General features: G+C 41.0%; 1 protein-coding gene across 1 annotated transcript; it reads left to right on the top strand.

Moving 5' to 3' along the window:
- The first annotated feature begins 404 nt into the window (after nucleotides 1-404).
- EIF1AX (eukaryotic translation initiation factor 1A X-linked) lies at nucleotides 405-27,032 on the top strand. Its single transcript, XM_081946033.1, has 7 exons — nucleotides 405-702; nucleotides 6,205-6,288; nucleotides 12,012-12,115; nucleotides 20,376-20,426; nucleotides 22,921-23,002; nucleotides 23,116-23,207; nucleotides 25,090-27,032. The coding sequence occupies exons 1-7, from the start codon at nucleotides 687-689 to the stop codon at nucleotides 25,093-25,095; spliced, it is 435 nt and encodes a 144-aa protein (XP_081802159.1). The 5' UTR covers nucleotides 405-686; the 3' UTR covers nucleotides 25,096-27,032.

The raw sequence follows: 27,032 nt of genomic DNA, 5'->3' as shown, positions 1-27,032 counted from the left end.
AACCTGATGCCTAAAATATTTGTGAGGAATATTTAAAATACACGGAGCCTTAAATACAATCAATTACTCAATTTATACATTTGAGAAAGGATATACACCCATTTTATATACAAAGTCATTCCAGCCTAGCCCAAACCTTAATTTCGGTAGCTTACAATATACGTGTGTGGAAACAAATATCTTCAAAGACCTGCATTTCTCTACTAGATCTTAATTCCTCAATTAATTAAATGGAATGAATTTCTAAATCGTTTAGTTACGTGACGTATCGCACCGGTTTCCGCGAATCTGAGGTGGGCGTGGCCTGCGCGTGACGCATCCGGCCCGCGAGCCGCCCTTTTGACACCCCGCTGTATTGAAAACGTCACGCCTCACACCCCATCTACCAGCTCATAGGACCGCCTTCCTCGGCAGTGATTCCTCCCACCGGAAGAAGACTCTAGAAAGGTCCTCGAGCTCCGGGAAGAAGTCGTGAGTGCGTGAAGTGCATTCTGGGGCCGAGAGTTTCTTCCGCCTTTCCTCTCGGAGTGCTTTGGTGGAGGCCGCATCGAGTTTTTTCTACTGTTGCGCGAACGTCACGCTATCAGTGTCTCCTTCTTTTGCTCTGAGCCAGCAGTGTAAAAAAGAGTTCTTTCCTTTTCCTTCGGGCTTGTCAAGGCTGTGTTCGCTGACTGGTAGCTGCCACCATGCCGAAGAACAAAGGTGAGGCTTTCTGACCCTCCCCCCCCCAAACCAATTTGGCTTCCAAGCGACTTCCTCTCCCTCCCCCTGCCCGTTGTCTGTAGATGAATCCGCCCGAGGGGAAGGCGCCGGTCGCACCGTCCACCTGGCTCTTTTTGTGCTTTCTTAGATCCAAAGGCTTTAGTTTTGTGCGACGATTTCTGTTCACCACGTGTTTCCTCCAGCGCCTTCTCGTTTGTTTCTGGCTAAAGCCTAAGATAGTTGACCGAGAAATAAGCCTACTTATTTCTGGACCTCCTTCCAATTACGTGCTGCTACATAATTCTCAGACAAAGTAGTCTCTATTTAATAAAGTGGAGCTTACTGCTAAGGGTATGGTACAGGTTGATTCTTTCTGGTTTGACACATATTACACATTTAATACGAATAAGATGAATCATAGGTTGGCCTTTATTTTTAGACACTTAATATTTTTGTTTTCATGCTTAATAATTGATATCTGGAATTTTTTTTTACCTTGTACCTCTCATTTTTGTTCCTAGAAGGGTTCAAGAATAGCTTTCAGAACTGCTTAAATTATAGAATGTTCCTACTGTTTATTATCAGGCTACACTTCCCTTTGATGTTAAAAAGATCCCACATTGATGGGAGATTGAATAACTGAGGTTTTTAATAATTTTTTATCGTTTTAATATTGAAAATGGTATTTCACTACTGTGAAAACTAAATTATTTTTAACACATTCAGAATTGAAGCTGTTCTTAATTGCATATGTGTACATCTGTATACCATGTGTACGCATACACAGGCATGCACACAAACATATATGCATACAAAATGTTAAGAAAGCACCCAGCTCGCTTTCTTTCATCTCCATAGCAAAATAGAAAAATATACCAGGATGTGCAAATATTTGTGAACCAAAAGTTATTTATATCCTGCTTTTAGAACATATCGGCCTTCTATCTTCCCCCCAACAATCGTGAGGAGAATTGGGCTGAAAATGATTGGCCCAAGGTCACCCAGCTGGCTTTCATGACTAAGGCGGGACTAGATAAAATATTGTTTATTAAATTCAAGGTTGTATATAGCTTGCCTAGTAATTAATTAAGGTAGTTTTTATTGATCTAAAATGTCTGAGAAGTTTTACTTCCATAATCTCCAGATATTCTCGTCCTATGAGTTTAGGTATTCCTGTTTCCAGTATCACTAAGTTAGGCAATCTGACCTAGAGTTTATTATTATTTATAGAGTGTGGTTCCACATTTGCATGTAAGTATCTTTTATTTCTCGTAGTAGTTGCTATTAATTGCAAATGTAAGCATCTTTGGTATTTTTATTGCTATTACTTTAATTCAGCTATATAGAATGGATATAAAAAGTCTACATACCCCTGTTAAAATGCCAGGTTTTTGTGATGTAATCACTTTAGAATTCTTTCTACGTTTAACATATAAGCTGTGCAATTCAATTGAAAAAGCAGAATTTTTTTAGAGGATGTGATTGCATAAAAATGCACACACTAAATTTAATACTTTGTTGAAGCACCTTTTAGGACAATGTTCAATCTTCTGGGAAGCCTATCAGCATGGCACATCCTGCTTGGGAATCTTTGTCTACTCTTCCTTGCAAAAGCGCTACAAATCTGTGAGATTTTGAGAGTACCTCCTGTGCATAGCCCTCTTCAGGTCATCCCACAGATTTTTAATTGGATTCAGGACTGGGCTTTGACTGGGCTATTCCAAAACTTTGATCTTTTTCTGGTGAAGCAATTTTTTTGTTAATTTGGAGGTAAGCTTTGGGTCATTGTATTGAAAGGTGAAATTTCTCTTCATCTTCAATATTTGGAACTGTTCATAATTCCCTCCACCTTGATTAAAGCTTCAGTTCAGGCTGAAGGAAAGAAACCCCAAAGCATAATACCATAACAATGCCTCACTCTGGGTATGATGTGCTTTTGTGATGCACGGTGTTGTTTTTGTGCCAAACATACTTTTTGGAATCATGGCGAAAAATTTCAACCTTGTCTCATCAAACCATCCATATTTTCCTACATACTTTTGTCACACTTTATGTAGCTTTTTGCAAAATGTAACCAGGCTTGGGTATTTTCTTTGTAAGAAAAGACTTCCATCTTGCCGACTTACTCCACAATCCAGACATATGAAGAATACAGGAGACTGTAGTCACATGTAGTACACAGCCAATATAGTAAGAAATTCCTGCAGCTCCTTTAATGTTGTTGTAGGCCTCTTGGCAGCCTCTTGGATCAGTTTGGTTTTTTTAATCAGTTTTGGAGGGACATCCAGTTCAGTAACATCACTCTTGTTCCATATTTTCTCCATTTGTTGATGACTGTTTTCACTGTGTTCCAGTGATATTGGGAATTTTCTCCGGTTGAGATTGCAGGAGCGTCCAGGATTGGGTTATTTCACCTTTATCTGCTCAGAGACTGAGTCATAATTGAAGCCACGACTCCAGTCCTCTCTTGCTTGGCTCCAATTCCAACTCAGTCTTTGCCCGATTGAGATGGGGAAAAATGGCTCTCGTTAATCTAATTGAGTTTTTTCCAAATTTTACTAAATTTCAACCTTCCAGACTCTCTTGCATTTAATCAAATTGAGGGCCACTGGGAGCGCCGGGTATCAGGGCTCCAGCAGCGGCGTCGATGTGGCTCGCGTCAGAGGTCGGAACGGGCCAACAGCACAGTAAGGACTAGAGTGGCAGTTACATCCTGAGCTGTTCGATGAGATTCAGTTGTCTGGAGGCGGACCTATTTACAACCCCAGCGAATACCCAGCTCCCCAGATTTTTCTCTCGGTTTCCAACTTCAGGAGCAGAGGAGAGGAGCGCCCTATGCAGCCAGTGGCCAAGGAGATTGCTTTATGTGTTCCCTCCCCTTCCTCTAATACCAGGGGTATTGAGGAAGATAGTGTCAGAGGGGGCGGAGGTGATACTGGAGTTCCACACTGGCCTCGACAGACTTGGTTTGTCTGTCTGTAGCCAACCCCTGGAGCATTCCCCAGAAGAGGATATCTCTATGCCAGGGTTCCTGGTCTATCCAGAGCCACAATGGCTCCAGTTGACTGCCTGGTGCTTGGGATGGGCCTCCTGAGGAAAGCTAACTTCTCCTCCAGAGTGATAGGGACTATTGAGGCATCTAGACACCCATTCACTACCAGAATTTACAATGCTACATGGACTACATTCTATAGATGGCGTCAGGAATCATGCATAGATCCCACAGGACACTTGTTTTCATAAATTCTGGAGTTTCTCCAGAATGGCCTGGACAAGGGGCTCTCCCACAACACTATCTGTAGGCAGGTGGCGGCACTGTCCACCGTATTGGCAGGTGATGGGAGGGAGAGTCTAGCTTGGCACCCTGTCATTAAACTGTTTATCAGGGGTGTGGCCAATCTCAGACCCCCAGTGATCCATTGATTCCCAACCTGGAATTTAGCCATGGTGCTGCAGGCTCTCATAATAGAGCCATTTGAACAGTTGAGAACGGTCACCTTGCAATTCTTGATACTCAAAGTGGCCTTTTTAGTGCCAAAAACATCAACGAGGCATATATCAGAACTGGAAGCCCTCTCGGTGGGGGAAGATCTATGTATATTCTGCCCAAGTACTGTGGTTCTTCCTCTACATCCAAGGGCTCAGGAGATCATCCTTCCTGGCTTCTGTCCCAATCTTTCCCATAATAGGGGGATAAACTGACATAGATTAGACGTTAGGAGGGCGCTCCTTATCTATCTCAAAAGGACAGCTCCCACTAGAAGAATGGAGGCTCTATTCGTATCATTTCAGAATTCCTCTGTAGGCTCTAGGGTTTCCCTTTCCACCATTGAGTGTTGGATGAGCGCATGCATAGCACATGCCGATGAGGCTCAAGGTGTTCCTGTACCTCAGGGAATTACAGTTCACTTGACCAGGAGCATTGTGACTACGGTGGCATGGGTGACCCAAGCCCCTATTGGGGATAAATGCAGGGCGGCTACATGGGCCTCACCATCGCCCTTGATAAGGCACTATAGGCTGGATACATTTGCATCCGCCGAGACATCCTTCAGCTGAAGGGTGCTTCAAAGAGTGCATGCTATCAGGAACTCCAGACCAGTCAGTTCTCCGTCCTTAGGACAGCCGCTTTGATACATCCCAATCAGTAGTGGGTTCTGGATCCCGGCGTGTATACGTCCTTACCTCTTGCGACGCCTCCGTGAGCCTCTGCAATGCTCCAGCTGCTGGGCAGAGCATTGGGCAGGCACCTGCGCTCTGTGCACCTGCACGGAAGCACCGAAGAGCTTAAATACAGGTAAGGAGCTCAGGTGGGCGGGTGGGCTCTCTGGAGCACCGTACCGGAATGATACCCAGTGCTACGGGCAGGCACCGGTATGTCCGTACTGGGGCTTACTGCCTGCAACCCAATCCTGGATCCTCCTGCAATCTCAACTGGAGAAGTAACGTTGATTCTACCTGATACGTTTCTTCTCAGTAGATTGCGACAGGGTCTAGCGCCCCCCCCCCCCCCCGTTAGGTTAGATCTGTAATTCACTCTGGGCCGGTCAGCTGCGGGGTAGGGGCTGCTCTTCTATTTCATCTCCAGATATGGCTATGCCTTCATCAGAACTGGAGCCAAACAAAAGAGGACTGGAGGCGTGGCTTAAATTATAACTCGGCCTCTGGACAGATAAAGACAAAATAATCCAATCCTGGATCCTTCTGCAATCCATTGAGAAGAAACATGTCAGGTAGGACCAACGTTACTTTTGTACCTTTTTGTCCCTTTCTTCTGATTGATACATTCCAACAATGAGATCATCTTAATGCTTTGTAGACTATAGTTTTGCTGTAAGAGGTAATTGAGTAAATGTCAAAAATATTCTGCATAGCTGAACTTTATATAAGTGGTGATCAGAGTCACTTTGAGGGCAGGTGTGTACTATTATTTACTGTAAGTTTGAATGTGATTGGTTAATTCTGAACACAGCCACACCCCTTCTTAAAAGAGGCTGTGAACAGTTCTGCAGCCATGTTATTCTAGTTTTTCATTTTTTTCTCCACAAATTGTTTTTCAATTGAATTGTACAGCTTATATGTTATACTAAAGGTGGAAAGAGTTCTGAAGTGATTTATCTTGATCTGATTTTTTTTACATTTCAGAAACCTGACATTTTAGCAGGAGTGTATAGACTTTCTATATCCACTGTATTTGGTATGGTAATCTAATATAATAATTTCACACTTTATGGAAATGATCTAACATAGTCCTGATTTATCAACAGTGTTACTGGAAGGCTTCAGATTATACCTTAAACCATAATCTCCAGTCTTTCTGGCTCCATGGACCAATGGTGGTGGGCAGCAGGGGGTATGGTTTCGTGCATGCAATCTAAACCCAGGCATACACAAATAGAGCTTCATACACTCACCTGCCACTTGCACGGCCTGATTCCCAGTGGACCAGGGCTTTGGGAAACTTACCTTAAACTATTATTTTTTCATTTTTTTGCAATTTAGGAAAGGGAGGTAAAAACAGACGAAGAGGTAAGAATGAGAATGAATCTGAAAAAAGAGAATTGGTTTTTAAAGAGGATGGACAAGGTAAGATGTATTGTCTTTTTTCATTTCCTAACATTAAGCAGTTCTGTAGGAGGAAGGATTATTTGTGGTGCTCTCGCAGAAGATTGTATTGATAGATGAAAAATTAGGCCTCAGCCAAGTGATGTACTCTAACAAAAAAACATTTTTTATTGAAAAATTTGTAAAAAATGCAGAGAATAGATCAGAATGTATATAATGAGAAATATAGTGGAAAGAAAGTTTTTGGGAAAGTACTGTACAGCATTTGGTACATATCGGAGTGTCTATAGTAAAAAAAATCTTAGTTTCTTTGTACACTTTCATTACTGGTGTCATTTGGTTATTTGGTGTTGACGTATTTAAAAACACTAAGCTGAAATAAGGTAAATTTCAGTTTAGCTTAAAATATTTTGTTTTTAAGTAGTATTACATATAAAAAATTTAATACAACTCCTGTATTACATTGGACGCCATAATATTAATTTAAATTTTGTACTGGACTTGCAGGAAGGCATAGAATGAAAAAGCAAAACCTAAAAATACATGAATTAATGTGCTCATGATGCAGAGGTCATATAGCCTGTTACATGCTTTTTTTTCAAAAAAGCATATTGATATGAAAAATGTAGAACAGATTTAATCCTAGCGTAAGATTTATTAGTTTAGCATAATAAATCTTATTTTTAATTGAAGGGATGAGAATTTGTAGTCTTTTGTTGGTATAACAAAGTTTTATTTGTTTTTGAATGTATAGGGAAAGGTAAGGGGATGTACAAAAATTTTGGCAGCTTCCACACTGGTGGTGGAGATCCCTCCAAGATACTCACAGATTTAACAATCTTAGAAACCAAATATAAAAGAAAGCAGCAGAGCAAATCTTACTCTATATTACCAATCATGTGTTTCTACATTTTTATTTGTCACTTTCTAAAATATCACCAATTGCTATTGTTCCAAATACCTCTATTTTTGTGATCTGAGCCTTTTCGATATTGCTCCTTCTTCCCTGCCCCCAGAAGAGGCCTCCACCCCCCCCTCCCTCCCATCTCGCATCTTGCTGTCCTTTTTGCTACTCCTACTAAATTCCTCCTCTGGGAGGGAAAGATTCTTTTTAATGAAGGCTTCCGCCTCCTGAACTGTATTAATTCTAATCCTATTTCCCTCCCAGAAGACCAGCATCCCCTCTGGTAACAGCCATCGAAACCAGACCCCTTTATTATATAATTTTTTTGATAAGGAGGAATATTTCCTCCTTCTTTCTCTTATTTTTTGGGAGATCTGTTTAAGAATGGTGATCTCTTCCTCTTTATATATCAATGGTCGCTCCCTTTGGGCCGCGAGCACCTCATCCCTTGTGGATCTCCTGACAAATTTAACATGTATCTCCCTTGGAACGTTATGACTTCTAGCATATGCTGAATTTATCCTATATACTAGATCCATATCCCACCATAATTGTTTTTTATCTCTCTTAATGTAGTCTGCTAAAATTGTACTCATAATATCTTTAAGATCTTCATTTTCTATCTCTGGTAAGTTTTGGAATCTAAGAAAAAAGGACATTCTTTCAAATTTATTTTTGTCTGGAAATTTTCCATGTCTATGTTTCCCTTGCGTATTATTTTAATTTCTTCCCCGAGTTCTGTCGTTCCTTCTTCTAACACCAAGATTCTCTGTTTATTTCCAGCTATGTGTTCTTTAACCTCTCTGAGTTCTTCTTTAATCTCTTCCATTTCTTTTCTTAGTTCATTTTGCCCCCTCATAAGTTCTTTAAACATTTCAGTAACAGATAGTTCTTTTGGTTCCTCTCCAGCCCCCCCTTTCTGCAACATTGAAGTAATCTTAGTCTGTTGTGTTATGGGGCTGGGGGCGGCAGATGAAGGGGCTGAATGAGATTTGCCCGTCGGTGGTTTCCGTGAAGCCATTTACTTAGGTTCAGAGATGCAAGTCTTTTCCAGAGAATATGGTATCCGGGGATTTCGCAGCTACGCTGGTCTCCAAAGGGCAAACAAGAACAAAGGCACCCAATTTACAGTTCCAAGAGAGAAATACTCCAAAAGAAAAGTTCAAATAACCATAATTCAGGAGAGCCACATCAGGAAGAAGTCCCAGTTTCCCTTCGAGAGAGTAAAACAGACAATCAATACAATACAATACAATACAATAGTAGAGTTGGAAGGGACCTTGGAGGTCTTCTAGTCCAACCCCCTGCCTAGGCAGGAAACCCTATACCGTTTCAGACAAATAGCTATCCAACATCTTCTTAAAGACTTCCAGTGTTGGGGCATTCACAACTTCTGGAGGCAATCCACTTTCTTTGTTTTCCTTTTGGGAGTAGTTTCAAAGGACAGGCTTCATTCATATGTAGACAAAGGAAGGAGGGCGGGCGCCATCTTGGCCCTCCCTTCCGCAGGGAAAGAAATCACAAAAAGTTTTTTTTTCCTTTTTTAGAAAATCGGCTCCAAAATCACTTCCAGCAATTGTGAGGAGTCATTCTCTATTTACTGTCTCAAGTGACAAGTCAAGCCTTTATTTTCTCTCTTCAAGAGAGTTCATTTAAATGCTGCTTAGTCCGAGGGGGGGTAATAGAAAAACCACCCCCCTCTAATTTCCATTCCAAAAGCCGGAACACAGAGACTTACAAACGTCTGCTGTTTTTCTTCTAAGTAGGCAGAGAGCACCGGACAGGATCCACACCTCCAGTCCCCAGCCGCACTTCTCCTGCTGTTTTGAAACCCTCCAGAGCCGTTCGGCGAAAGGGCGAAGTCATTCGCCCCCCCTCTGCTCCCCGGCACCTAGGCGAAGCTGGGAAAGCGCCGCCGCCGATTGCGGGGTGCCCCAGCAAGCCGCCCTTCGGCAGGAAAACCGTCCAGAATCTCCTGTGTTCCTTTCGGAACCCACCGGGAAGGCGGACAACGCGTCCATCGCCATCCGGACCTGGAAGCGGAAGTCGAGAATTTGTAGTCTTGTTGTCATTGGGCTGGTGTGTGTGTGTATGAGAGAGAGAGAGATTGGGGGGAATATTCCTATGGGAGTTGGAGAGAAGTTGTTTTTTGTTTTTTACAATGGCAATAGCAAATAGTGCTCTTTTACAATATTTGCTGCTGAATTGCTGCCAAGGCTTTTGATACATTGAAGCATTCCCACTCAGCAAGGCTCATCTGGACTCTTTTTTTTTTTAATGAGCAAGCTGAGAAACCTGTCAATTACAAAACCAAACTACTGCGGCCCACTTCCAGGAGAGAAAGAACATGTCCTTGCTGTTCTGTTCATGTACTCCTGTTCCTGACTCCACTACAGAAGTTTCTCACCTGGAATTAGAGATAAGAATCCCAGAATTTAGAATTATAATGGGGCTACATGAAAACAAAATGATAACAAGGCAAAAGAGCAGCAGCTTGTTTGGGAAGGAAAGTGAAGGAACTGAAGCTTTACAATATATTGACTGGTGAATCAGGCCTGGAAAATTAAGGATCCCCAGAGAGTTAATCTGCTGGAATACTTCTCTGATAACCTTCTTGAAGTTGTAAGTCACAGGGACTGCATTAATTCCTGATCTTTAGATTGGACATGTAACTTTTGAGACATAAAATAAGTCATGGATCAGATTGAGAATATTGGAAGAATTGATTATTAATTCTTTATATAATGAATTCTCTGTTAGGATTTAAACAAAAAAAAACATTATTCCAACCTCTCATCAAAACATGTTGATGCAGGGCTTAGTGATTTTTGCATTTCTTTTTGAAAGGACAAATGGGTACCCAATCAGTTCCTAAGTAGAACAGTCCCAAAATCTTTAGAGGGAGAAAGAGAGAGCTGAACAGGACCTTCTTGTGTTTAATAGAGGAAGAAAGGGCACCCCACAGAAGAGAAAGTCTTTGTCTATTGAGTGAGGAAATGGAAGGCCACAAACCAGTAGAGCACTTGACCTGAGGACTAACCAAAACTTCTCCAGTGTTTTTTTTAGTACATTTTCCTTTTCCTTTTTCATCTCAGTGACTCAGTAGTCAGGTCTGCCTTATGATTACTGTTTCAGTTTTGATGGATTCAAGTAATTTCACAGGCCTGGAGTGTACTTTTACTTACCCAGAATGCCATGTTCGTCATATGAAATTCCAAATGGCATTGAGCTACGTTACAGTGAAATATGAAGGAATCGTAAGCTACTTTCCAAATATTCTGAACTTTCATATATCTTCAGTAGAAAGGAAGCAAGCTAATTACCTTCCCACAGAGTATACAACTGTATTATAAATGTCATGTTCTCAAACACTGTTTTTATTCTCTCTCTACTTGAACAAGAAACCTAGGCGCAGGAAGGCAGATATTTAGATTTTAACTTCTCAGTGATATCAATAGAAAAAACTAGAAATTACATTAAATAATAATTACAGAGTGACAACCTGATTAATGCTTCAGGATAAAGCATATTTATTTCAATTTATTAAAATGTCTTCTTTGCTACCTCCACTAAGCAGGATTTATTGAGGCATTCAACTTAGATCAGGAGTGTCAAACTTGATTTCATTGAGGGCTGCATCAGGGTTGTGTTCGACCTCAGGGGGGGGGTGGCCAGGTGGCTTGGCCAGCTCAACGTCACTTGTGTTGGGGGCACCTGTGATGGCCGTGCTAAGGCAGGACTGCCCTCAGACCCTCCCTTATACTTACTTACTTCTCCTCTTTCCTTATTTTTTCTTTCTTGTTCTCTTCCCATCTTTCCTTATTTTCTTTGTCTTACCTCTTTCCCTTTCTCCTTTCCTGTCCCTTCTTGGATGCTCAAATGCAAAAGGGGAGACATTTATCCTTTTGTTTTATTTTGCTTCTAGTTTGTTTTGCTAGCCCTCTGCCAGCAAAAACAGAGCTGGGGGTGGGGGGATGTGTGGGTCACCTGGGCCCCATTTTTGGCCACAACATCCTCCTGCAGCCCTCTGCCAGAGAAAACGGAGCTTTAGGAATCCCAAATTTCCCACACATCTGCATGTTGTACCAACTGAAGCTTTCAGATACTTTTCAAAGTACTTTTATATGTAGCATTGGCATATACAGAAAGCAAGTCTCTCATCACAACACCATGTCTGCCACCTTGATTTTTTTGACATACAGGTACTCCATGAATTCCACTGCACAAATAGGTAAACTCATGTACCATTATTCCAAGCAATATAAAAAGTCAAATACAACAGCTTGAATTGAAAGAAGATTGGGAATAGAGCACTCATATAACAATATGTTTTAAGAATAACCAAAAGTTAGCTGTACCAGCTCAGGTTTAGATATTTTTTTAAATTATACTTTTATTTAAAAGGTAATATAAGACTATAAACCTACAATATGTTTACCTTATGTGGATTTAGTTTATTTATTGCTGCCCATCTGGATCCTCATATTTGACGGAATATGGTTCAGTATTTTACTACTTTTCTTAAATCTGAGAGAGGAAAATAATGAGTTGAACAGCTGATATCTTGTTGAGATTAGCCCTGAATCTTATGATGCATTTTGTTTTAAGACCCTCACACCCCAAATCTGAAATACCTACATACAAACTTTGCTTTTTCAGTATGTGAACCATGAGTCAATTGATGGATAAAGAAATTCAAATAGCTATAGCTACTTTATGATACGAGGTTTTTAAAATCAACTGTCATGTATTAAAATCTTGAGTCTATTTCTCTCTGGTATAATAGCTATGTGTATTACATTAATATAAAATTATCAAATTCCTAAATCATGTGTTCCAGAATATGCCCAAGTTATCAAGATGTTGGGAAATGGGAGACTGGAGGCATTATGTTTCGATGGTGTAAAAAGGCTGTGTCATATCAGAGGAAAGTTAAGAAAAAAGGTATGTTAACGCATTCTGATATATGGGCAACCTCAAATATGTTGGTATATTAAACAACATGTTACAGCATCTTATGTACCACTCCTGCTACTGGTTCTAAGATGTTGATTTTGTGGAGTGACTTGTGCCCTTCATAGCACAATACTTCCTTTACATACCATGTTTCCCTGAAAATACGACAGGGTCTTATTTTCTTTTTACTTACAAAATATGTCCTTGGGCTTATTATAGGGGAGGGCTTATTGTTTTGGGGTTGCCGGGCTGCTGCTCCCTTGCGAACTGGCTCCCGAGCAGCCGGGCCCAGCCTCAGGGGCGAAGCAGCCATGAGGTGACCGAGCAACCGCCTGGCAACCCCCCTCTCCAGCCGGGCAGAGCACCATTCACTGACCTACGGGGTATCACTAAGGCGCCAAGCCACGTGGCGCTCTGCCCGCTCCTCAGCTCCCGCGGCTTGGCACATTAGGGATAGCCCCTAAGTCAGTGCATGGAGCTCTGTCCGGCTGGAGAAGGGGATTGTGCGAGCGCCTGTTCCGCCTCCAGCAGGCACGCCTCCTAGCCTCAACATGTCCGGGCCCAGCTCTCCCTGGACAGAGAGTCCTGGGACATAGAGTCTTCCAGTAGCCAGCCCACAACCATAGAGCACACTCCTAGAGCGGTCGCTGCTGGAAGACTCGGCCGCCAGGTTTTGGAGTTTGGAACCAGAGAAGAAATTATGATCGGAGCACGGCTGCGGCTGCTGCAGGGAGTGCTGGGCCGATCATGTTGAGGCTAGGAGGCATGCCTGCTGGAGGCGGAACAGGCGCTCACGCTGTGGGACATGCCACCCGGGATTGTCTCCAACAGTTCCAGCTTCTGTCACATACCAGCCCAGAGGAACAGATTCCGGAGGCAGAGGCGGAAGACAAGGTCGTTGTGGTCCAAGGCATGATCCACAAGCTCTACTCGCCACATTGGCCTTAACCAACGATCTACAACCTCATCCAGAGTACAATAGACAGCTTTTGTGGACTTACACCCTGACAAGTGGTAGCAGAGGATGGTTAGGATTTATGGCTATTTTGGATTGATTTATGGTTTTTCCTTGCTTGTTACTTTGATGATAAGCGTCTAGGCTAATTAGGCAGATGATTAATTTTGCGACTGCAGAACGCTGAGTTTAATCACTTCTAAAATGCCGAAAAAGAAGAAAAAACTAAGAAAACTTTCTGCAAGAGATATAAATGTCTCTGATCTCTCTGATGAAGAAGCGAAAAGCATTTTATGCAGGTTTTCAACCTTTCAAATGCTGCTTGCTTCAACAACCAGACTGGATGGAGAAACTGCTGTGAGAAAAAATGGAGGAAATGTTTCAAGAAGAAGAAGAAGAATACAGAAAAGCTGCTCTTGAAGGCGACGTGCTAAGACTGAGGTCAGTGACGCACCCTTCTAATTAGGCATGCTCCCAAACAATTCTCCGAGAATCTTTAGATTTTGAAACACTTGGTGCAAGGCCAAAGTTTTCACAACCGAAAGAGCATTTTCACTCCCACACAGAGAGAGAAACTTATCATTCTCCTCGAAGTTCTAACCAAGCTATAAAAGCCTATCGTGATCAAATAGAATTTTTTGAACGTAAGCTATCCCAGGCAAAAATGTCCTTCTCTATGCTCGAGCCAGATAAGAGGGACACTCCTGTTTTTCAAATTTCTGAAAACGCCATCTTGGCTCCTTCTCCAAAGCCTAAGACACACCCCCTGGAGGATATTGTGTCAGGCAAATCAGAACAGAGAGCTGTGTACACGTCACAATTGCCACAAGACGTTCTTTCTTCTCAAGTTACATATGCCACGCAGGCAGAAAGATTAACTGAGAAGCCTAAGACTGAAATTGCAGCACCATCTACTGGCAGAAGTAATTTACTAGAGAAAGCCGACATGCATTGTAAATTCCAGGAGCAATTACAAATATTGCAACAGGCTTTATTAAACATGTCCCTAACTCACTCAGATATTCAGTCTGCAATGCAACAAGTGTCTCCAAAGGCCCAATCTTCAGCACCCCCTGGTGGTGCTGGTGTCTTCTTAGATGGAGCACAACAATATTTAATGCAGCAAAGGCAAATGGCTGCGTCTCCAGCAGGCCACGTTAATATTGCAGTTCAAGCACCAGCCGCAGCTGTAGCACAGCAACCACAGGTGCGACTACAACAACCACAAGGTCAACAACAAGTATATTTACCTGCACAGGCAGCATTTCAAATGCACATTCCTCAACAGGCGTTTTCTGTTGCTCCATTGACTGGCGAGTCAAAATTTAAAATGTCAGGACAGAATGATAGGGCCTGGGTCAGTGAGGTTGCACTTTTGCTTTGCAGAGAAGGTACCCATTGTATGGTGTTTAATCCTCCTGTCCAGCCATGGACTCCTGCAATAAGAGACTTAGAGACTAAGGCTTGCACAACATTATTGATGTCCATGGATACTGAATTGTAGGTTATTTTTCTGCCTGATGCAACAGCCCAACAAATTTGGGCCCAATTGGAAAATTGCTACAGACCCGTTTCAATTGAATCTTCATGTTTGCTCATGTCTGAGTTCCATGGTTCGAGATTGAAACCTGTTGAACAAATTGGAGGACATTTAACCAAACTGAAAGGAATGAGAAAAGAATTGAGAGAAAGAGGCCATTTTATTGATGATATTCAAATGATCAGCATTATCATTAACTCATTGAATTATGAATGGAAAGATGCCATTGCAAAGATTAACCAAATGCCTATTGCTCAACACACAATGGACAATGTTTGCAGACTTTTAATTGAAGAAGAGGCATTTATGTTAGCCACACCACATTTGCGACGACCGCCCGCATCAAGAGCTCCAGTTAGGCATCCCTTCCGAGGAAGAGCCTACATTCCAAGGATGCCAATATGCTACATCTGCAACCATGTGGGACATGCCACCTGGGATTGTCTCCAATGAGTTCCAGCTCCTGTCACATACCAGCCCAGAGGAACAGATTCTGGAGGCAGAGGCGGAAGAGAAGGTCGTCGTGGTCCAAGGCGTGATCCACAAGCTCCACTCGCCACATTGGCCTTAACCAACAATCCACAACCTCATCCAGAGTACGACAGACAGCTTTTGTGGACTTTGGACAGTGTTGCAGTGTTGCATGTTACCTACAGAAAGGAAATTTTCACAGAGATGCACGAGCCTGAACCTGAACTACGTGAACTTTATTCTTTCTCCAATCATCCCTGTAAGGTCATGGGAAATGGAACTGTTTATGTTGAAGAGCTCGATGCATTCATCCCTGATGTTTATTACATACCTACAGCAACTAGTAATTTGCTTAGTCAGAGTCACTTGTCTAGAGTGTTTAAGTTCCAGGTTCACCACCTCGAAAAAGCAAGTTACATAGTTAAAAATGGAGATATTGTTGCTGAAACCATGTTAATTGGTGGTGTTTATTACATAAAACCAAAACCTAAACCGCAAACACAGGCAAGTATACAAACTCCAAAAGAGGAGAGCATAAGCCCAGAGAGAGATGTTCCAGTGAGAGATCCTGTTGCTACTCCAAAGGCTCCTAAAGCCAACAAAAAGAAAATAAGGAAACAGGTTGCTCAGAGCAAGCCTGAGGTTCCTCACAAAACTGTTAATGTTGAAAATTCGCTAATTGGTAAACCTTTGCATTCCAGGTGTATCCACAGGTGGCATAGAAGATTGGGGCATGCCAGTTTCCGTGTTCTCAGGAAAATGCCGGATTTCGCAAAAGGTTTGGATCTAAAGGGGTGTAAGGTGTTTTTGGATTGTGCTGTCTGCAAGAAAGCCAAATCCAAAGCAGCAGTCGTTCCCAAACGCGCTACACGCCTGTCAATACGCATTTTTGTTTTGGTACACACTAACATAGTGGGTCCTTTTCCGCCAACACTTGGTGGTAAAAAATATTTTCTAACGATTGTTGATAATTATTCTAGATATGGATATGTATATCCTATGAAAGAGAAATCTGAGATTTTCAGATCTTTAAAGACTTTGCAGCTCTTGTTTCTACCCAACACCAAGTTCGCATCGCCAGAATCCAGAGTGACCATGGTGCCGAATTCATGTCTCAGCGTTTCCAGGACTGGATGCGTAAGAATGGGATTCTTCATCAGACATCAGCTCCGTACACACCGGCTCATAACGGAGTCGCAGAACGAAGACAAGGGGTCCTACAAACCATGATGCATTGTCTCCTAGAAGACGCCAACCTCAGTAACCCATACTGGGGTGAAGCTATCAAATATGCAATTACATTGTCAACCATACTTGGAGCAGTGTAATAAATTAGACACCTTTCTTCATGGTGTATGGATACAAGCCCGATCTCAAGAACCTCCATATTTTTGGTTCATACGCTATGGTGAACATTCCCTTAGCTCAAAGAAGAAAAGGAGGTCCAGCAGCAAAAAGACTGAGATTTATGGGTATTGATGATAATTTGAAATGGAGCAAATTTATTGACTCTAAACATGTAATTGTGATTTCCCAATCTGCTATTTTGAGGAAGATGTTGATTGGTCCAGGATTCATTCCAACGATCCTGGAGTTTATTTTCCTAGAGATGATGTTGTAGATGCCATGCAATCTGATGACCAAGATTCACAGGCCGATATTCCATCCACTAGTTCTTCTCAACCTGATGTTCCGTCTTCGCGAGTCACGGATGCTGATGCTAGCGATGAATGTGAGGACGAGGACGAAGCAGAAGAAGAATGGACTGTTGTTCCGAGACGTTCCAAGAGGGTCACAAAGGGAATCCCTCCACAGCGATATTCGTGGCAACTGACAAAATACCCTTGCCTTTGATTTGCAATGTTACACTTCCTCCTGATACTTCACACAAATCAAGCATCTTCCTGATTCAGAGCAAGAGAAGTGGTATGAGGCAATGCAGAATGAAATGGACAGTCTAAAGAAACTTAAGGTATTTACACCTGCAAAACCTCCAGCAAACAAAAAAGTTATTGGCACTCGATGGGTCTACAGAATCAAAAAGAAGCCAAATGGTGAGTCATTGTACAAGGCCAGACTTGTAGCTCAGGATTTCGCTCAATGTTATCCTGAGGACTACACAAACACCTACTCACCGACAGTCAGAACTGAGACTATAAAAATTGCTTTAGCCACTGCAACTATCCTTGGTTTAGAGGTTTTCCAGTTCGATGTTGACACGGCTTATCTACATGCTGACCTAGATGAAGAGATCTACGTAAGAGGTCCTCCAGGATTCCGACAGCAAGAAGGGGATACCTGGTTTCTAAACAAAAGTCTTTATGGTCTGAAACCGTAGGTTTAATGTGGTACTTATGTCTCACTGACAAACTAAATTCAATGGGCTTTATTAAGTCCTAAGCTGATGAGTGCGTGTTCACAAAAAGATCTTACAATACATATGAGATAGTTCTTGTTTATGTTGATGATATCGTTTATATTGGTCCAAATAAGAAAATGAGTGAGATTTTTGCTAAATGTTTGCAGAGATATTTCACATTGAAATCTTTAGGTCATATTAGCACTTATTTGGTGTTCAGATTGACAAAACACAGAAGGGGTTTAGTCTTTCACAAGAGGATAACATTGAACACATTTTGCATCATTGCAATATGAAGGATGTTAACACAACAAAGACACCCATGCAAACAAATTTTCCCAACTTGACACATGAATCAAGTCCTGAGTTCAAGGATCAAACACTTTATCGTTCAGTCATTGGGTCACTGTTGTACATTAGTAGTTGGACCCGACCCGACATTGCACTTAGTGTTAATCTCTTGTCTCGACACATAGGTAATGCAAAACAGTTTCATTGGACATGCGTTAAGAAGTTATTGAAATACCTAAAGCACACTAAACATATGAAGTTATTGTTAGAACCAACACATACCGATTATGCAGAATTATGTTGTTATGCAGATTCTGATTGGGCGAATGATAAGAAATCACGTAAAAGTACTTCAGGTTACATGATGTTCCTGAATGGTTGTCCTGTTTACTGGCAAGTGAGAAAACAGTTTTGTTTCGTGTTCATCTACTGAAGCTGAATATGCTTGTGTTTCAGAGGCATGTAATTCTCTAACATGGTTTGATGCTTTGATCGCAGATATCTGGACATGTCCAATTCGACCGATCACCGTGATGGAAGACAATGAATCGGTGGTTTATATTTCTGAGTCACATTTCACAGGTTCTAGGTCCAGACACATTGGCATCCGTTATCAAAACATAAAGCAATTAGTTAAACAAGGTTTTGTTAAATTGCAATATGTATCTACATATGATCAAATTGCTGACATGCTCAACAAACCGCTTCCAGCAGCTCAACACGAGCATCTGCGTAAGATGTGCCTTATTTGATGATGTACCTGATGTCCGCTCAGCTGGCAAAAGAAGGGTTGTCACTGCATTTTTTGGTTTGCCAGCTGTGCTTAAACTCTAAGACATACGGTAGACTGATCTGACTCTTATCACTAAGCTTACTACGCATGTCTACACATTCTTCCACATTCCTTCATCATTATTATTTTCACTTCTTTGTCTTTTGTTCCCCTGCCAAAGTGGTAGGCAGGAACTCTGCCAAAATGTAATCGTTAGCTAGTAAGTTTGTGTTTTCATTTTCTTTACAATAAAATGTGTTTCTTAGAATATATCTCGGGTTTATTTTGCTTCAGTATCAAGTATATTTCAAGGAAAGGCCACGGTTCATCCCTCATTAAATACAGGGCTGAATTTACACCCTGACACGCGCAACCCCGTTCTCCAGCCGGGCAGAGCTCCATGCACTGACCTAGGGGGTATCCCTAATGTGCCAAGCTGGGGAGTGGGCAGAGCGCCAAGTGGCTTGGCGCCTTAGGGATACCCCCTAAGTCAGTGAGTGATGCTCTGCCCGGCTGGAGAGGGGGTTTGCCGGGCGGTTGCTCGTGAGCATGGTCATCTCATGGCTGCTTCACCCCTGAGGCTGTGCCCGGCTCTTCGGGAGCCAACTCGCAAGGGAGCAGCTGCCCGGCAACTCCCCCCTCCGGCCAGGCAGAACACCACTCCCCAACCTAGCGGTATCCCAAAGGCAGCAAGCAATGTCAGCGCATTTCTCCCCCCTCACTCCTGTGGCTTGGCGCCTTCAGGATACCGCTATGTCGGTGAGCGGTGCTCTGCCTGGCCAGAGGGGGGGGTTGTCCAGGGGGTTTATTTTCGGGGGTGGGCTTATACTTTTGCCCATGCGAAAAATGTGGCAAGGCTTTAGTTTCAGGACAGGTCGTATTTTCGGGGAAACACGGTATATAGCTAGTGACTCAAGAAAACATTTTATTATCCTGTGTTTTGACTGTTGAATTTGCTGATTTTTTTCATTACTTTTTCATTTTCTTTTTTATACATCTTTTAATCTTCCTATATCTTTTTTCCTGCTCGAATTTCTGGTGCCTATGGAGGTTCTACACCACAAACATGTAATATGTCTTGTAATTTTCTATGCACAGAACCCTGATTTTGGATCTTCCATGCCTGAACTAAAATGTCTTTCTCAAGATATATTTTTTTAATCAATGCACAGAACAGCATAGGGCTGTTTTCATCTGGGTGGAAGTGGTTAAGTGGGAGGTAGAAAAAAGCCAAGGAACTGAATCTGCAGCTGAAGGGAAAAGGCTGAATAAACCAAAGGAATGTGCTGTGCTTGAATCTAAGGGGACGGACGGACGGACGGATGGACAATAAAAGCACTTTGGTTCTGCCACACCATGGATGGCAGAATGATTTGATAGAACCATGCAGCGTTTTGGATTTATTCTGTATTAGCATTGCATATATCTTTATAACTCAAAGCCTCAATGGTCCAAGATTAATGGAATAGGTGCTGTTGTACATTATCCAAACTTTTAAAAGTTTAAAAATTTCTACAATCAGAATTTTGAAAGTTGAAAGTGGCATCTTGTTACTTTTTTTCCATATGGTGTTTCTGCTCCAGAGTGCATAAGTAAATGTGAAGACATGCAGGTAGACCTAATTGTGATTTAACCTCTATATTAGTGTTCAATATTATGCACACATCATATGATATTCAGCAGCTGATCAAGTGCTTGAATTATATAGCATTCACCAAGATTTATTGCTTATCTCAGCCAATTGCAGGTCTTTTAAAGATTACATTTCATTAAGTGTTTCAAGTGAGAATCCATATAATTTTTTAAAATGTTGATCTGAAAAAAAGGATTTTTTTTTCAATTTTTTCTTTTGATTTTTAGGTTTGGATAAATACATCAGATATCATATTGGTGGGTTTAAGAGACTACCAGGTAAGTATATTATGTTACTATTATTACATAATGCAATATGACAGTTTGATTTAATTTTTGTCAATAGAAGGTTGAACTCATAAACATTGATGTAGTCAATCGCATTTATATTTATTTTGTACTGTGTTTCCCTATGTTTTGGGCTCAAAAATAGACTTATTGTCGGGAGATGCCTCCATCTGCCCTGCCTGCTGGCCCTGCTGCTGTTGGCATACTGGAACTTGGGTCTTGCCTCATGCTTCTGCTACAACAAGGCAGAAGGGCATGCAGACCGTTGGGGTTGCCTGCTCCTTCTGCCCTCCTCCCCGTGCCGCTGGCCAGCTGCTGGGGCTGCTGCACCTGTTGAACCTGCTGCTGCTGGCCTCGCAGGGGCTCTTTGCCCTCCTGGCCACATTGCTCTCAGTTTTGGCAGGCAGAAACTCTGTGGCAGCCCTACAGCACAACGGAGGAAGGAGGGGGAAATTGCCCCATCCTCCTTTGTGCCCCCAAACCCTATCTTTCCTGGTTGCCGAGCCCCTGGCCTGCTCCCCTACTCTGGAAAGGCGAGCAAGACCCACAACTCAATGCTACTGATATGCTGTGCATTGCAAGCCATGCAAAACAACCCGGTCTGACCCTCTTGGATCACAGACGGAGGGCAGGGTGCAGGATCCCCAGGGCAGAGGCCTCCCAGTGCAACGCTCTGCCGCAGCTCTGGAGCAAACCTCTGCCTTCTCTGCATAGGATTGCAAGGCTGGAGGCTCCGCAGCATCCGCCAACCAACCCTCATCCCATAACTGCTGCTGCTAGCCTGTTGCTGCTCTCGGCTGAGCTGCTCCTGCCGGCCTGCCAGGGACCCCATTGCCAGCAGTCACTGGTGCAGCCATACCACCTCGCCCACCATCACCTTTGGGCTGCACCTCTCGCCTGCCCTGCACGGCTTCAATGGACAGGAACTCTGTGGCTGCCCTACAGCGGGACAGATGAAGGCCTCGGAAATTTGTGTCAGGCAGGAGCAGCCTGTCCAAGAGCAGCACGAGGCCAGCAGCAGCAGGAATAAGATGGGGGTTTGTTAGTGGAGACTTCCAGCCTTGCAATCCTGCTCAGGGAAGGTAGAGGTTTGCTCCGGAGCTACAGCAGAGCATTGCACCAAGAGGCCTCCACCTGGTGATACTGTGCACTTCCCCAGACTGGGATCATCCACAGAGACAAGAGGGTCAGAGTGTGTTGCTTTGCATGGCTTGCATTGCACGGCATACCAGTATTATAGAGTTTGGCATCTCCCTCACCTTTCCAGCGGAGGGGTGCAGACCTAGAGTTCTGTGGCCAGGGTAGACAGGGTTTTGGTGTGCAAAGGAGGAAGGGCGATCTCCCCCTCCCTCCATCCCGCTGCAGGGCTGCCATGTAATTCCTGCCTGCTGAAGCCGCAGGGTGGCTGAATACACTGCCAAGAGGGTGAAGAACCACCGCGAGGCCAGCAGCAGCAAGCTCACACACACATTTAGCTGCTGGAGTCACACTGGTGGAGCGGGAAGTGGCCGAGCCTCCATGAGGTAACCGGAGAATGGAAGAAGCTGCTGTACTAAGCGCTGCCTCAGGGATCGCTGCCCATGTTTGTGAGGGGACATGTGGTTGGCCTGCCTCCTATTCTGACCATGCCCGTCCCCTTCACTAGGGGTTATTTTTGTGGTAGGGCTTATATTAGGCCCACACTTAAAAATGAGGCTAGGTCTCATTTTTGGGGAAACATGGTATGAATGTAAAAAATGTAAGGATACTTTTCTTCCTTTGGATTTTTTTTTATAAATCTTGAACAGTGCTTTAGGAAAAAGGTAAAAAAGTAATTAACATTTATGAAATGTATGTTTAAGCATAATTTATTTAAGCCTAAATTTCTCAAAGATGTAACATTATCTTTTAAAATAGACAATATACAGGTTACAGGATAAGAAGAAGTCATCTTTCTTTGACCATTGATAGTTTTGCAGGGAGATTGAGTAATGTCCTAAACAGACAGTGTTGAATAAGGATATGATTAGGAGACAGTAACACAAGTACTGGATGTTACAAACTGCTAGATTGATTAATCTTCAGACTAAACATAAGTATGTAAATATATGATTCTAACTTAGACTATAGTAGTAAGACCAGGAGTTACTTAGCATAGTATTGTAATCTCAGTACAAATAGTATGGGAGACTGAGTGGGTAAACTAGTTTTTCCATTACCTACTAATGTAGGTATAACTTGGTATATAGGTATAAGGATAGTAGTACAGTCTCTCTGTAATAGCTTTAATAATACATGTTTGAAGAATACGTGGATCTAGTGAGCTATTTATACAATGTTTTATCATTAGTAGATGATACAGAGAAAATCAAAATAAATTAATATTTAAGTGTCAGAAATTCTCTCATTAAGGTATAGTTTGGTAAAAGAAAGTATTTAAAATGTCCTAATAAAGTTTTCATATTAATCATCTGAAATCATTTTTATCAATAATAATATTATTTAGGATAACAAGGCTGATGTCATTCTAAAGTACAATGCAGATGAAGCCAGAAGCCTGAAGGCATATGGAGAACTTCCAGAGCACGGTAAGAAATTCTGATCATTGCCCATGTCACTGTGAATAAAGGACATACATTAACCCTCTTACTCAAAAACATTTTCAAAAATATATTCATGGTTTGTTTTCATTTTCACATAGCCAAAATTAATGAAACGGATACATTTGGGCCTGGTGATGATGATGAAATCCAATTTGATGATATTGGAGATGATGATGAAGATATTGATGATGTAAGTAATCAGAAAGATTTCATCTTAAAATTGACATGTCTGTTTCAAAGGGAATGTGTATTAATTTTCATCTTCAGCTTTGTTATATCTTAACTTGGTGGACAGGAATTACCTAGCAGGGATATAGCGAAAATTTCTGAGCTTTCAAAGGTCTTTCCACTGAAAAAAGTGTAATCTGCTAACAATATTAAGAGGTTCTTAAAGAACATATTCTATTCCTGCTTCACAGTACAACTACATATACACTATATTGCCAAAGGTATTCGCTCACCCATCCAAATAATCAGAATCAGGTGTTCCAATCACGTCCATGGCCACAGGTGTATAAAATCAAGTACCTAGGCATGCAGACTGCTTTTACAAACATTTGTGAAAGAATGGGTCGCTCTCAGGAGCTCAGTGAATTCCAGCATGGAACTGTGATAGGATGCCACCTGTGCAACAAATCCAGTCGTGAAATTTCCTCGCTCCTAAATATTCCACAGTCATCTGTCAGCTGTATTATAAGAACGTGGAAGTGTTTGGGAACGACAGCAACTCAGCCACAAAGTGGTAGGCCACATAAACTCATCCAACTTCAGTGTGTGACCTCACAAATGCGCTTCTGGAAGAATGGTCAAAAATTCCCATAAACACACTCCTAAACCTTGTGGACAGCCTTCCCAGAAGAGTTGAAGCTGTTATAGCTGCAAAGGGTGGACCGACGTCATATTGAACCCTATGGATTAGGAATGGGATGTCACTTACAGTAAGTTCATATCCGAGTAAAGGCAGGTGAGCAAATACTTTTGGCAATATAGTGTACATCTTAAATCTAGAAATGGAGTACTATAGGTTTGTAGTAATATTCTACTATTTTTGTTCCTATAGTATAGGGTGACAGTGTTTGAAAAAATGGGATTCAGTTTCATCTCCTGGAGGACCATAGAAGGTTGAAGGTGATGCTATTATGTCACCAGAAGGAATGCTGCTGAGATTTTTTTCAACCTATCTTCATGTTTTGGCAGGGGATTAGAGTTGGCAGTCTCTGAGTGGCAAACACTTCATCCCACCCATAACACTCCCCTCAAACGTTCTGTAGTTGCATGTCTCAAATTTGGCCATTTTGCATCAGAACTTGCACTACATGAAACCTATAGGCTGTTATCCTTGCTTATGATAGTAACAAATTTGGATTTTTTTTTCCTTTTACTTAACATTAAATAGCCCTGAAAGGCAGATAGTGTTAACTTCTGCTCAGAATTAGGGCTGACCTTTATTCCTTGAAGTTTAATTTGATTTCATGTGCCTTGCCAGAAACCTCCTCTAAGCACTTCCCATGGTGAGGAGTTTAATGCATTAAAAAGCAGTTTTGTTCCTACTATGTAAATGGATTTCTGAAAGATTGAGCAAAATTACTTACATGAAAGTACTATAATGATTTATTATACTTCAGTGGTACAAAACTTGAGACTTCGTTTATAAATCCCTAACTGTCCTAATTATACAGAGGTTAATGCTTTTTTCAGACATTGAGGTAGAATTAATATGTGCACATTTTGAAAAATAATTAAATTATGTTGGTGTTGCACACAGTTGAGTTACATGGTACCTGAATAGTGATGTATAACTATTTTCATTTTGTGTCTTTTGTTGAAGTACTAGAGGTTTTTAATTTTATTATTATTATTAGCCATCTGTTACCCAAATTTCATATAAGATGGACAACCATATACATTTTCTAAATAAAATAATAAAAGAACAATTTCAGTTTGAGTATAATAGTTCTGGATACAATAGTTTATGTTTATTGTGGCTGTTACTAGATAGTATTGCCTGTCTGTTCTGATCTGAGCAATTGTACTTTAATTGCAACATTTTAACATTTTTTTCATTCTTGCAGATCTAAATGGAACTGAGAGGAATACATCCCAACTTTCCACCTCATTTTTTTTGTTTTCAAATCCTTATGCCTAAGAAGACTGAAACTGCACATTTGTAGTTACAGCACATCAATATGTACCCAATGTTTAAGTATTTATATTTCTTTAAAAACAGAAGTTGGACTAAAAAATTAAATGAAATAATACGGCAATTTTTATCTCTACAATAGACTCTTACATCTGTATGTAAATACACATAGTATAAACTCTCACACTGGTTTATCTGTTTTCATCAATAAATATCACTAAGACATATTTTTGAAATAAAAAATATTGCCCTATAATTATCAAGAATTTTGATTAAATACCAATTCAGGTTAGTATTCAGTAGGCAGGTGTACTGCAGTTTCCTGGTGTCCCTTGACAACAAAGAATTCATTAACAAATGTTAATAACTGAATCTGCTTTATAAGCTTTAGTTGCATGTTTTTTTACAGGATTTAATCATTGTTTCCTTTTCACAAATAATATTTCCAGAATGGAGAAAAAATAAATTTCCAAAAATTGTGTATGTTTGAATAGCGATTACTTTACTTCATTATTTTAACAGACATACACTTGCCAGATAACCTTTTAAAATATTTTGCCCTTATAAAATTTAATATTTCTGTACGTATGTATATCCTGTATGTATGTATATGTCTGTACATATATATGTATGTATACATATATACATATGCATACAGAGAGAGAGAGAGAGAGAGATACAGAGATACAGTGTTTCCATGGATTGCTTAGGGAGTATTTGGCTTAGCAGATTCATCCTTTCTTTCCTGAAAATTGCTGTAGAGATTTGGGAGTGATGTGCTCAAATGGCAGGAGGGGAAAAAAAGCCGGTATCTACTATAATAACAGGAATTGATGCCATTTGTGGAAGGGTAAGCTTGGATTCAATTCAGTTAAATATTTTTGCATCACAATAAGTTCATTAGAAAGATTTCATTTTAGTTTTAGATTGAGCCTATTATGAGGTACAATTCGATAAGCAATTTTGTATGCTCTCTTATCAGAATATATAAATATGTCATTCTGAAAATCTGAATACAATCAAAGAGACAAATGAATTGTTTCACGTTTGAGTAGAAGTAAAGACCTAAACTTTCAGCAAAAATTAATAGTCATATTATATTTATACATGCTGAATTGAGTTTGGTTGTCCTTAGTATTATATTCTGTATTTTCTGAGTAATATATTGACTATAACAGTTTACCTATGAAAAATATGTTCAGAAGTTTAGTGTTTTTTTAACACAGATGATAGTTATTCAAAAATCCGTATTCTGAATATCACGTGCATTTTGTTGCATTTGATTACAACTGCATTATATAAATTGTTCACAAATTATGCTGAGCTGTACAATTTAACATTGCTTATCTTGTGGCATGAACATGGACAAATATAATCATGAGTCAAGAAGCAATGGCTTTTACAATCTTGCATTACTATTTAGTTAGCCATGAAACGATGGAATTCTCAAGTTGAGAGCTCTCAACAAGTACTGAAGTTCCTACACTGTTTGCTACATTTGCTATTAATTGTACCAAATTTGCTATCATGATATCAAATACTTTATGTGGATAAGGATCTTATGTTGCAAATGTGGGAGGAAAAGGTTTTTTAAAACTTAAAAAGCCTGTTGTACCCTGTATACGTATCGTGTCAATTAGCTTTTTGATCTTTAAATAATATAAAAGAGTTTGTGATGAGAATCTATTTGGAGCTTATGACTGATAAAAATGCAAAATTACATTACATACACTCTTCAGAAATGCTTGGATGGAAGAAAGTTGTAGATATGGAAATACTGAAAGCCTTACCACTGGTAGTTTTTATTAATGCCAAAATTAAAGTTGCATCGAATGGTTTGACTTATAGTATATATAAACTTATTTTTTAACAGCA

The sequence above is a fragment of the Natrix helvetica genome (genome assembly GCF_964273705.1).
Source record: "Natrix helvetica genome assembly, chromosome: 3".
Classification (NCBI taxonomy): domain Eukaryota; kingdom Metazoa; phylum Chordata; class Lepidosauria; order Squamata; family Natricidae; genus Natrix; species Natrix helvetica.
This window is presented reverse-complemented; position numbering and strand designations above follow the sequence as displayed.

What these genes read in the sequence shown, in the direction of transcription:
- EIF1AX (XM_081946033.1), top strand. An exon ending in GAGGAAAGTTAAGAAAAAAG is followed by an intron (nt 12,116 to 20,375) that starts GTATGTTAACGC and finishes TTTGATTTTTAG; the next exon opens with GTTTGGATAAATACATCAGA. An exon ending in TGGGTTTAAGAGACTACCAG is followed by an intron (nt 20,427 to 22,920) that starts GTAAGTATATTA and finishes AATATTATTTAG; the next exon opens with GATAACAAGGCTGATGTCAT.